The 14,682-nt window shown below is 39.8% G+C and overlaps 1 protein-coding gene and 1 long non-coding RNA gene across 3 annotated transcripts in view; one reads left to right on the plus strand and one right to left on the minus strand.

The window, feature by feature from the left end:
- Positions 1-2,943: 2,943 nt before the first annotated feature.
- LOC118729952 lies at positions 2,944-11,525 on the minus strand. Its single transcript, XR_004991319.2, has 3 exons — positions 11,383-11,525; positions 5,239-5,348; positions 2,944-3,140 (listed from the first exon to the last, which is right to left on the minus strand). It is a non-coding gene; the product is annotated as an uncharacterized LOC118729952 (long non-coding RNA).
- Positions 11,526-11,560: 35 nt separating this feature from the next.
- Positions 11,561-14,682, plus strand: part of PARP11 (poly(ADP-ribose) polymerase family member 11) — a 48,329-nt gene continuing 45,207 nt past the window's right edge. The window contains exon 1 of one of the 2 annotated variants that reach the window (XM_036457545.2): positions 11,561-11,767. Coding sequence is in view for 1 of the 2 variants with exons in the window: in XM_036457544.2 (XP_036313437.1) it covers positions 11,750-11,767 (18 nt within the window). In the remaining variant the exon portion in view is untranslated. The remainder of the gene's footprint in view (positions 11,768-14,682) is intronic. The other variant, XM_036457544.2, reaches the window with a different exon arrangement.

A 14,682-nucleotide genomic window follows, 5' to 3' on the forward strand; every position in this document is an offset into this window, starting at 1 on the left:
TGTGCCATGGATTATATTAAATATACTTTTCCCACAAAATTATTACATGTAAATAATATGTAATAATTTTATATATAAGGCAGGTAGTATTATTTTCTCAATTTTAGAGATGAGAAAACTGATGATTTAAGAGATGAAATAATTTGCTCAAGATGACACAAGTCATAAGGGGAGGAACAAAATTCTAAATCCAGGTATGTCTGGCACCAGATCTGAGCTAAACAATTCTAAGTAATTTTGACAGACCACATCTATGAACTTAAATCCACATGATATCTTAGGGCTTAACACGTGCATTTTAATTCTAAAAATTAATTATATGTACAAAGATTGGGCTGATCTGATCTACCCATCCATGTGAATGACTTGGGAGTTTCTGTTGACATAAAGGCTCCAAAGAGAAAACAATGAAGAGAGCTAATAAAATTTTGGCTTTATTAATAGACTCATAGTAATGAAATCAAGATAGCTAACAGTTTGCTGGCAGTGCAATCAGAACACATTTTAAGACAAATCAGAAAATGTTATCCAGATAAATAAAAAAACCATGCTATATGAAAAATAGATGAAGAAACAAATGCCATTTTAGCCTGACATATTTAAGAAACAGTCATATTTTTAAAAAGACAGTATCTTCTGCATTCTACCTCCAAAAGGAAGAATGGGAATATGTAAGTGGAAGTTATAAAGAACTACCTAAGGAAGGATTTCCCAACTATTGGAACTGCCTAGAAATACAATGGGCTGCTTCTGAGTGCTACTGCAAGAGTTTAAACAGCCTGCATGAGCCCTTGTTAATGTGAAAGAAATTACCATGGGTGATGAAGGTAGGCAAGGCGCTGGAAGGAAGGTAGAGGCACGTATGCTCCATTCTAAATCCAAAGATTCGAAAACTTAATTTAGATAGGTATGTATTAGTTTATCAGGACGTGGTTAATGGTTACAGTACAAATAGTAAATTATTCATCAAATGATATAAAATAATCCTCAAACAGATCCAAATGTGTTAAAACAATGGTTTGTGGGGAAGTAGGGGAGTTTCTATTTTAATTTCTAATTAATTTGAAGTTACCTGAGTTCACAGGTCATGATCTAACTAACTGGCAAACACCCATTCCATATCAGAGTAAGAATCTAAAATGTATCACCCTTGGTCATAGTATACAGTGAAGTCTCCTGACCACTCATTTTTATTTTTTGATACTACATGCTTAAAAGTTATAGTTCATTATAAATACCTTTATTTCTCAGTCTTGACCATTTGGTTGATTTAGGGTAAAAGAGTACAATTAGATTATTACTACTGTAAAAAGCTATTCTGACATGTGCTTGACAAAAACTGATCTTTCCCATCCAGAAACAAAGGAATTTTTTGGCTTATTATTACACAGTTTGTGCTCACTTTTTTTTTTTTTTTTTAAATCAGAACTATTCTTTCTTGTGTGCCAGCGCCATCTAGTGATGAAATAGCCACATTTTTTTTCCAGGGGGGAAGAAAAACCCAGTTTTGAACAATTTATTAGGGATCCATTCCTTCTGCAGGATAATTGAAAGAAACCTCTGAGGAGGAAGGAAATATTTAATATCTTTATATAATCCAACAAGGCCTCCCACAAGATCCTATCCAGAGACATTTTTAGTTTAGTTTCCAGAAAGCATTAATCCAGGAGACTAGGGCTGAAACTTTCCTAGATTAATGAAATGGAATCTTCCCAGAACAAATGAAAATAAATTAATTAAATGGGACGGATCACAGTGGATTTTCCTTTCTATTTCCTTTTAGTATCAGTTCTAATTCAAGGAAGTTTACGACATGCAACGGCATATGATTAGACACGTGAAGATGCTCAGAAATATCCTTAGGGAGTGGGAATGGCTCTAAAGATGAGATAGAAAAATGCTTGAGCACTCCACAATAGACAGTAAGAACTTAATTTTTTTAGGGCAATGATTTTTGACAAGTCATTGCTAGGCAGATCTTGTGCAACTCCATGCTAATAATGAGACTTGTCTTAAAATCATTCCATATTCCATCCTGGGCTGTGAAGAGGAAGATATTATATGCATCCCTCTTCCAGTTTTACGATTACTCAGGATTGGGGATAATGTTAAGGATATTCTATCAAATAAAAATATTGGAAGCATGAGACAAGCATCCCCAAAGACTAAATGTAGATGGGGTGGGGAGGGGGACTGGATGATGGCTAAGATCCTAAGATCCCATTTCTCCTCTAAGAGTTTCTTACTCTGTGGTTTGAAACCATCCACAAGATTAATAATGACTGCCTCTGTGTTAGAGCAATCTGCCCAAAGGACCCAGGGGTTGGCAGAGCAACAGATTTTTTGTCTCTTTGGTTCCACAGGTAGTCAAAGCTAGGTGATCTGGACCAGAGGTCTGCTCATTCATTATTCTCAGCTGCTCCCTGTCCCTTGCATTCTTTGGATGGTTTACATACTTACTTCACCATTTTGTCAAGTCTTATATGTAGCTCTCTTTTGAGTCCCCTCCAGTAAATGAAAAGTTCCTCAAAGGCTGGGAAGCAATCTTTTGTCTCTTATATCTCTGGGCATCTTGGCACTGACATATGAGCCCTGCATCTTACTTGTCTCTTTATGAGACCAAACCCTGGACTATGAGATCTGGCATTGACCTTGGACATCACCTGGTTCCATTATCTCACCTTTTTTATGTGAATCTGAGGCCCCAAAATGGGATGTGACTTCCTCAATATCACTCAGCTAGCTAGAGCTTGGATCAGCCCAAGTCTCCTTACTGTCCTAGATGTGAGCATGACATCTCTCCCATAGGGCAGGGGACATGTGCCCCACCCAGCCCCTCAGCTGGAAGAAGGCAGCCATAAGCAAGAAACTTTCAAACAGTATGTGACCACTGCCTTCTCGTGCATGTGAATTATTTCCTTCTACTTTATATTATACATATTTGTTTGAACATCAAAATGTTAAGATTTTTTTCCTATTGAGGAAAATTGGTACTAAAGGTATAGTAGGGAAAAGTCATTTATTTTCCTTGGCATAATGATGTAAGCCTTGGAGTCAAAACAAAGTTGTAACTTTGGTTGGAGTGCTTTGTGTTTAGCAGTGGTGAACATCTTTCTGAGCATGGTTCTGGGCCCCTGAAGCTTTGAAGAAGGAAAGAGGTCAGAAGGAAGGTAAACAGGGAGGTGTAAGCCAACATCCTATCTATTTAAAACATTGTTTTAACAGCTTTATTAAGATATAATTCACATACCATCCAATTCCTCCATTTAAAGTGTATAATTCAATGGCTTTTAGTATACAATAGCTTTTGGTATACAAGTCTGTGAGAGAACAGGACACAGAGGGCACAAGAAGAGCTGGTGACCATCGTGTCACAAACACACCTCCAAATAGTGCCCTTTGGAGTAGAAAAAAGGCAATTATATAATTTTAAAATCCAATTACGCTGTGTTCTCCCTCCTAGACTGAAGCACTGCTCCATTGTTCCCCGGCTTACCCTCCAAAATGGAACCAAAGCTCCACCCACAGACATTTACAATAGACCCGAGTAATGAACTTGCCATAGAAAGATCTTGTATTGGCTAGAGAAAGAAGCAAAGGGCAAGATGGTGGGGCTTCATAAGTGCTTAAAGCAGTGAGCAATGCTCATTTTAAAACAAAACAAAACAAAACAAAACAAAACAAAACAAAACATGAATTTACCCTAGGAGAGTAATTGAATTCCAATTGCTACTTGGTAATCAAGGCTGACGCAGAAGCAGATGGATGGAAGCCATATTGAGAGATGGGATAGGGGAGTGATTAGGAGCACTGGCTCTGAAGCCAGCCACTACATTTGGATCTTCGCTCTTTGGCCACGTAGAGGGTAATAAGAGTACCTACTTTAGGGTTGTTGTGAGAATTATATTTGTTAATATATATAAAGAGCTTATGACCTTGGAAGGCACATACTTGGTGCCATGGAAGTATTTGTTAATTGCTACGAGGCTCCATTCAATCTGTACATCTCTGCTCCTCCCTCCACACACACCACACACACACACACACACACACACACACACACACACACACACAGCTTGCTTCCTTACCTCCAGATTTTACTTCAAATGTTATCTCCTCAATGAGGACCATCCTGACTACTCTCAATATTCCTTACCTTATATATGTTTTTTCTATAGTTCTCATTACTTTATTCCATCGGTACCATGTTTGCTACATTATTGTACTCCCAGCCCAAGGCCTTCCCATTCCCAATCCCAGCACATAAACTCTACAAGGGCAGGAATTTTTCTCTATTTTGTTTACAGATATATCTTAAGAAGCTATAGATAGTGCCTGGAACATGGAGGGTGCTTGCTAAATATTTGTTGAGTGAAGAATGTAAGAGTAATTCATGTTAGATAATTTGCTGTAATTTCTTGACACCCCACTCCCACCATGTGCTCATAAGGAACAGGCGACAGCCCTACACGTGTGGAATGACCCAAGTGCAAACAGTACACCCCCAGCTGCTCTTTCTACCATCTTGGGCTTTTATTCGCCTCCCTCTCTAATTCTGCAAATGATTTTTTATGGAGGTGTTTTCCTGGTTTCTGCTTTTAGCCTCAAAGCTTTTCTCACTTGTTTCCAAGTCATTTCTGCTATCCTTTTCCACATCACTCCTATCAATTCCCTTTTCACAATACAATAACCAAAACCCTAATGTGGCATTCCTCGAAGGAAAGCCTAGCCAGGAATGTCACCACTCCAGAGCCTTTTCAGAATTCTCCATCCCCTAATTAGGATGGCCACACATCTCAGCTGCTGCTTTTGACTGCTGCTGTGAGCTGCATGTTGATGCCCATCATTGTGCTTAGATAATTTCCCTGAGCAGCTAAAACCAATAATCAGTGGTATTTTCAATACAGCTTTTCCATTTAGTGTGGGTGAGCACTTCATTTTGGGGGGGAGGGGGGGAGTGTTGAATTTAGTTCCTTGTCATGTTTCCTAATTAGGAAGATTTAGAGGACTCATTTTGATTTTTTGAAAAATTCCTTCCCAGGAATGCTTATCTTTGCTTCAGCAAATGTTTCATCTGCTGATTTCACCACTTAATTCCTGCTGGTTGTTAACATGTTAGACCTCAGCAGCAGGGCTGCTTCTGGGGCTGCCTCACTGCTGGCTCTGTTTCATACTGAGGCTGGGTCTTTATACTAAAGGCTGATGGGCACAAATGGCGCTCCCCCCTTATTCCTGTACCCCATCTCTCCTTTTGCATCTTCTTCTGGTCTCTGGTTCCTCCTTTGTATCGAATCCAGCCTGTCTTCCATATGCATTCCTAGTGCTTCATTTCTGGCAATAAATGCAGCCTTTAAAAATCAAAATTATTATGAAAATAACATTGAAATAAATATGTTCTATATCCTGCATCTCACCACTTAGTTGGTTCTATTTTCTTTTTCTACTAGAGGCCCGGTGCAAGAAAATTAATGCACTGGAGGGGGGACATCTCAGCTCGGCCTGCCCTCTTTCACAGTCCGGAAGCCCTCAGGAGTGGGAGGGGTCCTGGCGATCTGGGGAAGGCAATGCCCCATCACACCTTTGCTGCTGCCACTGCCAGCAGTGCAAGCCTTGGCCAGCCCTGGTTACCTGAGCCTTGGCTGGCACTGAGCGGCTTGGGGATTGAAAGGACTGGGGAATTCCAGAGGCAGGCACACTGGCAGGGCTTAGTGGACTGGGTGCCACCATCTTTGTGAGGGCATGACAGTCAATTAGCATATCCCCTCTTTATTAGATAGGGTTGTCTTTCTCAGAGATTGATCTCTCACACACACATTCACTTTGCCATTCAACTACATGTCTTCTGATTATTTTCATGATTTCCAGTGATCGTTCTCCTCGGCTTTCTCCTTTCCCCTGGAGCATTTCCTCCCACCCTTTCAGGCATTCAGAGAGCTCATAAACTCCACCAGGTGGGAGTGGGGTTGAGTTGAGCACGATTTAAGACTTTGCCATCCAGACACATACAGAAAACATGAAAGATAAAGTAAAATGTCTTCCATTTGTTTGGTCTTCCTGAGAAAACCAGTGATCGTGGTCAGTACGCATAGTTTCTACCCTGTGGCACTTTGCCAGAACTATGATGCAGAGGAAAGCACTCCCAGCACCGGACTCTCTAATAGGCAACATTTCAGGCATTACATGCAGAGAGTAATCTATTGAAACACTAGGAGGTTGAGACCCAGTGACTGAGCCCACGGTTGAGAAAGGTATGGGAGAGAGCAGTGAAGGTATCTTCTTTTTTTTAAATCTATTTCATTGATTTTTCTTACAGAGAGGAAGAGAGAGGGATAGAGAACTAGAAATGTCGATGAGAGAGAAACATCGACCAGCTGCCTCTTGCACATTCCCTACCAGGGATGTGCCCGCAACCAATGTACATGCCCCTGACCGGAATCAAACCTGGGACCCTTCAGTCCGCAGACCGACACTCTACCAATGAGCCAAACCAGTTTCGGCTGAAGGTATCTTCTATAAGGATATTTTAGAAGTCCCAGATCCATAACATTTCCTCAGCAAAATAAGAGGTGGGTTATTTTTAGTACAAATCCAAATATCTATAGAGCCCAGGAAGGTCATTTTAACGTGGATGAGCAATATTGGTCTGATAATTCAGATAAACCTGAGAGCACATTCCCGGTCTAAATGGGTCTGTAGGATCTGGCCATGTGTTTGGCATATGAGAATACAGTGTCTAAAGCAGTGGTTCCCAACTTTTTCTTGGCCATGCCCACCTAAGCATCTCTAAAATTCTGATGCCTCTCTGTGACATAATTTTTACTATTCAAAAAGTGAACTCCTATTCACTATTTTAGGAAACCTAAAAGGCCATTAACTTAGTCTAAACAAGGTTCCAAAGAGCATGGCATCCATGAAAGAGAAAAATAAAAGAACGAAAGTATAGTTGAAGTACTGAGGAAGAAATCACTAAGAAATTGTTTTAAAAAATAATATGAAGTGATATGAAAAAATAGCAAATAAAGTTTCAAAACATATAATAGAAAACTAAAATGCATAAATATGTCACAATATATACTTATATACTTATATGCTGATATGAGGCCCCTAGAACCATAAGAAATAAAAAAAATTCACTGTTAACTCATTCTTGAATTTCCCCCTTAAAAAATCTAATTGCCTTCCTGTGGTGCTTGTGCCCCATGTTGCGAACCACTGGTCTAAAGGAAGCTGGAGAACCATATCATTTAATGAGAAATATCCAGTTTAAGAAAAAAAATAAATACTCTGTGTGCTAACGCTCATTAGCTAGCAGTTTGTGACCTGAGGCCTATATGATCATTAAGGCCCTTTCCCACACTTGCTCTCTAAGTGGTTTTAAATAAAGAATAATAATAAAAAATTATCTAACATTTCCACAGCTATTTTCAGTTTATGAAATATGTTTCCTCTATATTGTTTTGAAATACAGCATCTATACATATAAAAGGCCAGCAACTGACCGGCGGAATGACCAGAATGACTGACTAGTCACTATGATGTAAACTGATCATCAGGGGGCAGATGCTCAACACAGGAGCTGACCACTGGTGGTCAGTGTGCTCCCACAGTGGGTGTGCCATTTGGCTGACCAGGCGCAGGGTGAGGCCGAGTGTCTGCACCTATCAAATACCTGAGACAATTCAGATTCTGGCCTGACCCCACCAGCTGATGCAGGCCCTCTGAGGTGTGTTCTAGAAAAAGAGTGCAGGGAGCTGGCATAGGCTGATGGCAAAAGGGGACATGACTGTGGACCCCCTGGGAAGGCTGTCCTGAGGGCTGAGGATCCTGGAGCACAGCTGCCCTGAACATCCCCAATGGTGCCATTGACTAGGCATCACACATCAAGGACATTCACCGGTGGCATTGGGGTGCAAAGCTCTCTGCCAGGTTCCTCCTGAACACAGAACACCCCTTTACCCAAGACATTACCCTGAAATATCAGCTCAGACTAATTTCCTCACTCAGCAGCTGCTCAGAGTGAGGGTCCACAACCACTTGGCTGAGTGGGATGAGCGGTGCTCCTACAGAGGGCTGGTCCCTGCAGGCTACGTCCCCCACCAGTGCACAAATCCATGCACTGGGCCTCTAGTTATATTATAAAAGGTTATTCACCTGCTATATATCCAAATCAGTTGTGTTTTCTCCATCCCATTCTGTGACTGCCAGCTCAGGCAACCCCAAGGTTTTAAGGAAATGAAGTAGAGGTCCAACCCCACAAAAGGCTGAGAGCCTAGTCCTAATCTTTTTGGTTCAACTTGCTTTGTAAAAATCCACTCCAACTTTGATGAAGAGTTAATTACGTAAACTATTACTGTTCATTTAACAAAGCTTGCTAAAGACAGTCACAAAGAACCTATTAACAATGGACCAATTTCATTAATTATAAACTTTAATCCTAAATAAAAGATTAGTCCTGGCTGAGTAGATCAGTCGGCTGGAGCACCATTCCAATACGCTGAAGTTGAGGGTTTGATCTCCAATCACGGCACATACAAGAATCAATCAATGAATGCATAAACAAGTAGAACAACACACTGATGTTTCTCTCTCTCTCTTTCTCTCTCTCTCATAAAAAAATAAAGAGGTTGACAAATTGAACCTAAGAGTGTATTCAAAGAATAACAAATATACAATGAAACAGAATAAAAGGATAGATTCAACATTAGGAAATCTACTAGTATGTATTTCATTATGTTAATAAGTCAATAAGAAATGAATATAGTAATAGAATTTATGAGAAAGTTGATTTATCTTTCTTCAAAACTTTTATGAGGTTTTGGCCAATGCAATTGGAAGATAGAAAACTGCATTCTTCTTAGGTGATATTGTTACTGGAAAGGGGATGGCCATGAGCAGGTCTTCCTAGGGCTGGCTGGTAAGGTGTGGGGCAGGACTACACTAGCCTTGGTGTATGAAAGATTTTACAACACAAATCCAAGTGATTTTGAGGGTATGTTTATTAAAGCTTGGGACAGTGAGACAAGGAAGGGCTTAGCATAGAAGAAGCAACAGGAGAAACCTAGGTGGGGCTGCTTTGGCATCTGGAAATGTATTGTAATAGGAAAGAAATCTGCCAAGATAGGGCTGCTTTGACTCACTGGGAAATTAGAGAAAAGGGGACATTGGGGACAGGTCAGGGGGTTAGCCCAGGATGAGCTGCTGCTGTCTATTGCTGGTTGCAAGTCTCGTGGGGTCCCTTAGAGTTTAGGAGACACACACCTGTGGAGCATGAAGAAGGGAAGGGTGAGGGCATGATCCTCACCCTTCACATGCTAGGAGCTTTGTTTTGAGGTTTTTAAATGCTGAGTGTTTAGGGGAAGGTCTTAGGGGAGGATCTCAATAGAATATTCATCAGTTTTATGCTGATGTGCTAAAATGAGATTTATTCCCTTAACTTCATCTGTCCTTGGGTATGAATGGCACAAATGGCACTGCTCTATCTCCCTAAGTAGGGTGATTTAAGCTATTTAACCTCTGGTTAAGGAGGAAAAGTGTAAACCATTTGTTCTTTTAAAAATATTTTTATTGATTTTTTTTTTTTATGAAAGAGAGGAAGGGAGAGATAAACATCTATGAGAGAGTGAAAAATTGAGCAACTGCCTTCTGCATGCCTCCTGCCAGGGATTGAGCCCACAATCTGGGCATGTAGCCTGAACAGAAATCGAACTGGCAACCTTTAGGTGCATGGGATGACACTGAACCAACTGAGCCATACCAGTTAGGGCTAAATTATTTATTCTTAAGTGTCCTTGATTTAGGGAAGATAGGACTTACTAGATGGCTATAAACTCCTTGGACATTTAACTATGTCTCAGTTTTCCTATTCCACTTGCCAAGGGATTTTTCTAGCTGCCTCAATATGATCATTGACATAAAAATTCAGAGACATCAGCTGACAAAGTTACTAAGACTAATAAAACATTTGCACAGGTGGTAGAATACAACATTACACAAAAACAATTTTCTTCGTTCATAATAACAACAAAGACTATAAAATATCTAGAAACAAACTTCACAAGAATTGTGCAAATCTACGTGAATTTTTGTGTAAAGATATAAAAACCTATATTCATGAGATGTGTTTCTGAATAAGAAGACTCATGACTTTGAAAATTTTAAAATAAAGAGAGGAAATATATTACAAAGTTATAATAAGTATGGTATAGCATAGAAACTAGCACATAGCTAATAGAATAGATGAGAATGCTAAAAAAGACATACCCACAAATTAATTTTTGATTAATGGTGGCTCTTTAAAGTAGTGGAGAAAGAATAGATTACTCAATAAATGATATTGGGGCAACTGGCTAACTATTTGGCAAAAAGTAAAGTGAAAGCAAAGTGAAGATCCCTACCTCAATCCATTTAGAAGTATAAATTAGAGATTGCAAATTTACCTACCATTTTTGAGTGTAGTTTGGCAATATGTATCAAAATTTGAAATTTCCATAATTTCTTATTGAACAATTCAATTTCTTAGAATTAAAGGAGGTACATGGATAAATGTACAGAAATGTCAATACAAGAATGTTTATTGCTGCATTGTTTGAAATAGTGAAAAATTGAAAACTACTTAAATGTCTGTAGCACATACAAACTATGGAATGCCATGAGTCTTTAAAATGATGATTTTAAAATGATGAAATAGATTTATATGTATTGTAATAAAGAATATCCACATCGTATTAAGTTAAAATAATACCATGTTTTAAATCTGTAGGTATTCTTTGATCGTTTTTTTTTTTTTAAATGTATGAAGGTATAGAAAAGACCAGGTTCAATAACAAATTGTTTCTTTTTCATTTCCAATAGGTAGAGTCTACTTTTTAACTAGAAAATGCTTCCCCTCTCTTAGCTCTTTCACCCAGGTAACTTCAACAGAAGTACATCCTTAAACTTCTTGTGGGGAGGGGAGCAGACACCTATCCTAGGTAAGTATGCTCTCATGGAACCCTGCACTTGCCATGCTACCTAAAAACCATACTGCACCTTCTTATTGATCTAAATTACTTTTTGTTTGTTTTTTCCCTCATTAGATTCTGATCTAAGCCTCATGAGGTCAATCTTGTCCACTCGAGAGCCTAGCACAGTATCTGGCCAACAACCTTCACTTGAGCTCTTGCTGTATGTCATATAGCATGCTAGGCACTTTAAGTGACATCACTACACCCTTAGGTAGATACTATTATCATCTCCATTCTGAAGATGAGAAACTGAGTCCGGTAGTGAAGCCTGTCCCAAATGCCACTGCTTGCATTGGGATCAGTTCCCAGGCCTGTGTGGCTCTTGGCCACCACGCTCAGTACACGGCGACCAATAACTATCGGAGAAAATACAGCCAACCGTGGCCCGAGGATCTTTTGATGGGGATGTTGCCATGGTGATTTAGCACTACTAGGAGCCCTTTAAACTTCATTACAATCCAGACACTCGCCAGCTCCTCGCATTACTACCAGCCTGCCGAGTTCGGAGGGAGCGGTAGGGGCGGGGCGGCTTCCGGGGGCGGGGCGGGGTCAGCGCTCCGGGCGGAAGTCGGGAGGTTCGGTGCTCCGAAGACGCTGGCTTGTGACACAGAGGCGGGAGAAGGAAGGCCTGCTGGAAGGTTGCCTCTCCATCCCTTCGGTCCCGAGAACCCTTGGGAAAAAAAACAACACCCGGTCCGCGGCAAGCCCCTTCCCCCAGGCTCTCTCCGCTCGATTTCGCCACCGTTATGTGGGAAGCGAATCCGGTGAGTAGCCGGGCGGGACGGGGCGGACCCAATGGGCGGGGCTGGTGGGAGAGGGGCGGGAAGGGGTTTCCGGGAACCGCTCCCCCTCACCTGCTTCAGGCCGGATCTTGAGTTCCGGCACTACCTTTGAGAGGTGGAAATGGCCTGGTGGGTTTTCCAACGTGGTATTGCTTTCCCATTAGTTGCTTATTTTACTTGCTGTGGTTTCTCCGCTTTCCTCCCTTCATCCTTTTAAACTCTGTTTTGCTTTCTAATTGGAGTTATGGGGCTTCGGACCTGTTACTCTTCCTTTGCTTTAGGTGTACTTGCCAGTCCCACTTCCCTAAAGCTAAGGGATTCGACCCTCGGGTCTTGAATGGGCCTGGAAGGAACTGTCACTACTTCCCTTTTTGGGGAACAGTCATTTAAAACTTGGGGGACCGAGGTTATGTTCTAAGCCTCTCGATTGTGAAGTTCTTAGATATTTCTTTTTCAGTGGACAGAAGTGATGACCTGGAATGTTTCAGCTGCAAGTTTTGTCTCTTACGTATGATTCTGGTATATGCATTATGCCTGCATGTATTTTTGTCTGTTTTGCTTTTATATATTTATTTAATGTGCAGCCCTCAAAGAGTGCAATCTCTTTGCCAAGAATATTCCATTAATCTCTTGTTAGAGTTGAAATTACTTTGTAACGTGGCAAATGTAAACTGTTGATGCCTTATGAGTTGACTGGGGGAAATGGCAGAATCACATTTCAACAAATGGTTGGACTAAATATGTGAAACTACTCCATATGCAGAGATATCTGCCTAAATTTACTTTATAACCGTGTCCATACTCTCAAAAACTTTTTTATGTAATTAATATTTTCCTTTCATTTCCAGAATATATATCCAGATAAATTGGAGAGTTTATCAGTTAATTCAGTTAGATTTTTAAAAAATATGTTTTTATTGATTTTAGAGAGTGAAAGGGAGAGGGGTAGAGAGATAGACACATAGATAAGGGAGAAACATAGATCGCAGCCTCCTGGATTGAGCCCACAACACAGGCATGTGCCCTGACTGGATATGGAATTAGTGACCTCTTGGCTCATGGTTGGATGCTCAACCACTGAGCCACATCAGCCAGGCTAGTTTATTATTTTTTAAAGTTTTTATCCAACCAAAACTAGTCTGTTAGTACGCATTTTTTGGTTGCCTGTTGTTCTATCCCAGTTCATCATGTAACAGTGGTCATCTGAGATTTATTTATTTATTTATTTATTTTGTTCATACTTATAGCCCTCTATACTAGGCTACATCAGAGAAAGTAGTTGCTGGTATTTGGTTTTAGCAAAAATAATTTAGAAATATGAGAATTTGCTCTCTATATATTCAGTTTCCTGTCATCAACAATCTTCATTTTGTATCGTGTGTGTGTGTGTGTGTGTGTGTGTGTGTGTGTTCAGTTTGTATTGGCAGTCTTTCTTGTCTTGATTTCTCTGTAACAAACCTTTTAGTCACCCAGATACATGACTTGCTTAAAGGCACATGTTTTAAGTCCTTCACTATATCCTAGCTCTCTGTGGGCGGGGAGTTTTGTCTGTTTTGTTTGCTGTGGTGTCCTCAGTCAGAGAATGGAGCCTGGCACACTTAGTAGGCACTCAATAAATATTTGTTGAATTAATAAAGGTGTTTGTGCTAGAGAGAGTCCTTTGCTTTCACTATTCTCCCTCCTCCATCACATACACATCAGCATTTGCTGTTGGGTCATTTGTATGTTTGTGAGGATTATAAAGGCATTAATGAGTGTCTCATTTATGTGGTCGGTTATATCATTATCTCGATTCTTTGTAAGAAATGCTGTTTTCTTTGTAATAACCCTAACAATTTTGCTTGATTTCAGTAGAGTAGACTGACTTTAGTCAAAAGTACTGACCTTCTGCATAGTACCCCTTATATACTACCATAATATGCCTTAATGCTACCGGATTTGCTTACTTACTGATGTTGTTTTTCTTCCTCTAAACCGTATGAATGCTGACAACAAAGACAGTTTAGTTTTTAAAAATACAGTCAACATTCTGCATATGGATTTCTCTAGTAATTCATTAATTTCTTTTATTAAGAAGAGGCATCTGGATAGTCCAGCTGTGCTTATCGAATGAAATTAATGTTACTGTAAGCCAAACAATTGGGAAGGTTTTTAAAAACCCAACGATCTTAAAGGTAAATGCAAATAACTTTTGCATTACTCATCAATTTAAATCACTGTTTACTATTTCTTTCCATTGAATGAGAGAATAAATTCTTCTATATGAAGAAAGGGAATTGACTTAATTGCCTAGTTTCTCGTCTTTTTGTTAGTAACCATGACTTTACTATTCCACCTGTGATCTGCAAATTCACCTTCTGTGTGATACTGTGAGGAAATATACCCCAGGTAATGGGTAGTTTTACTGTAAACATCTTTGCCTCAGGCACTTTTGTTACAAACATTTCACAGCAAACATTTTCATCACACTGCTAATGGGTTGAAAGGCAGTTTCACCATAAAATATAAAATAGTTGACAGCTCAGTTTCCTTTCCTCATTGATGAGTCATCCACCTTTAGCAGACAAATATTTAAGCTGGTTGTCAGTTTGGTTTCGTTTCTCCATTACCATAGTTTTTGCAGCACTCTCATTTTTATATTATATAGCTCTTAGACGGATTGCATACTATACTCCAGTGACAAAGTTCTCACAACTCTTCTATTTTTATATTATAGAAATCTTAGCCAAGTTGCACACAATACTAGAAAATAATAACGTATCAGTTATTGCATATTTTTCTGTGAGCACTGTCATCCCTCCCACCTATGAAAACCAAGTTTACCAAGCTATGGCAAACATAAGAGAGATGGCTACTAATTCATAACAGTCTTTAAGAACATTATTAAGCCGAAACCG

Source organism: Pipistrellus kuhlii, unplaced genomic scaffold (assembly GCF_014108245.1).
Source record: "Pipistrellus kuhlii isolate mPipKuh1 unplaced genomic scaffold, mPipKuh1.p scaffold_m20_p_3, whole genome shotgun sequence".
Classification (NCBI taxonomy): Eukaryota; Metazoa; Chordata; class Mammalia; order Chiroptera; family Vespertilionidae; genus Pipistrellus; species Pipistrellus kuhlii.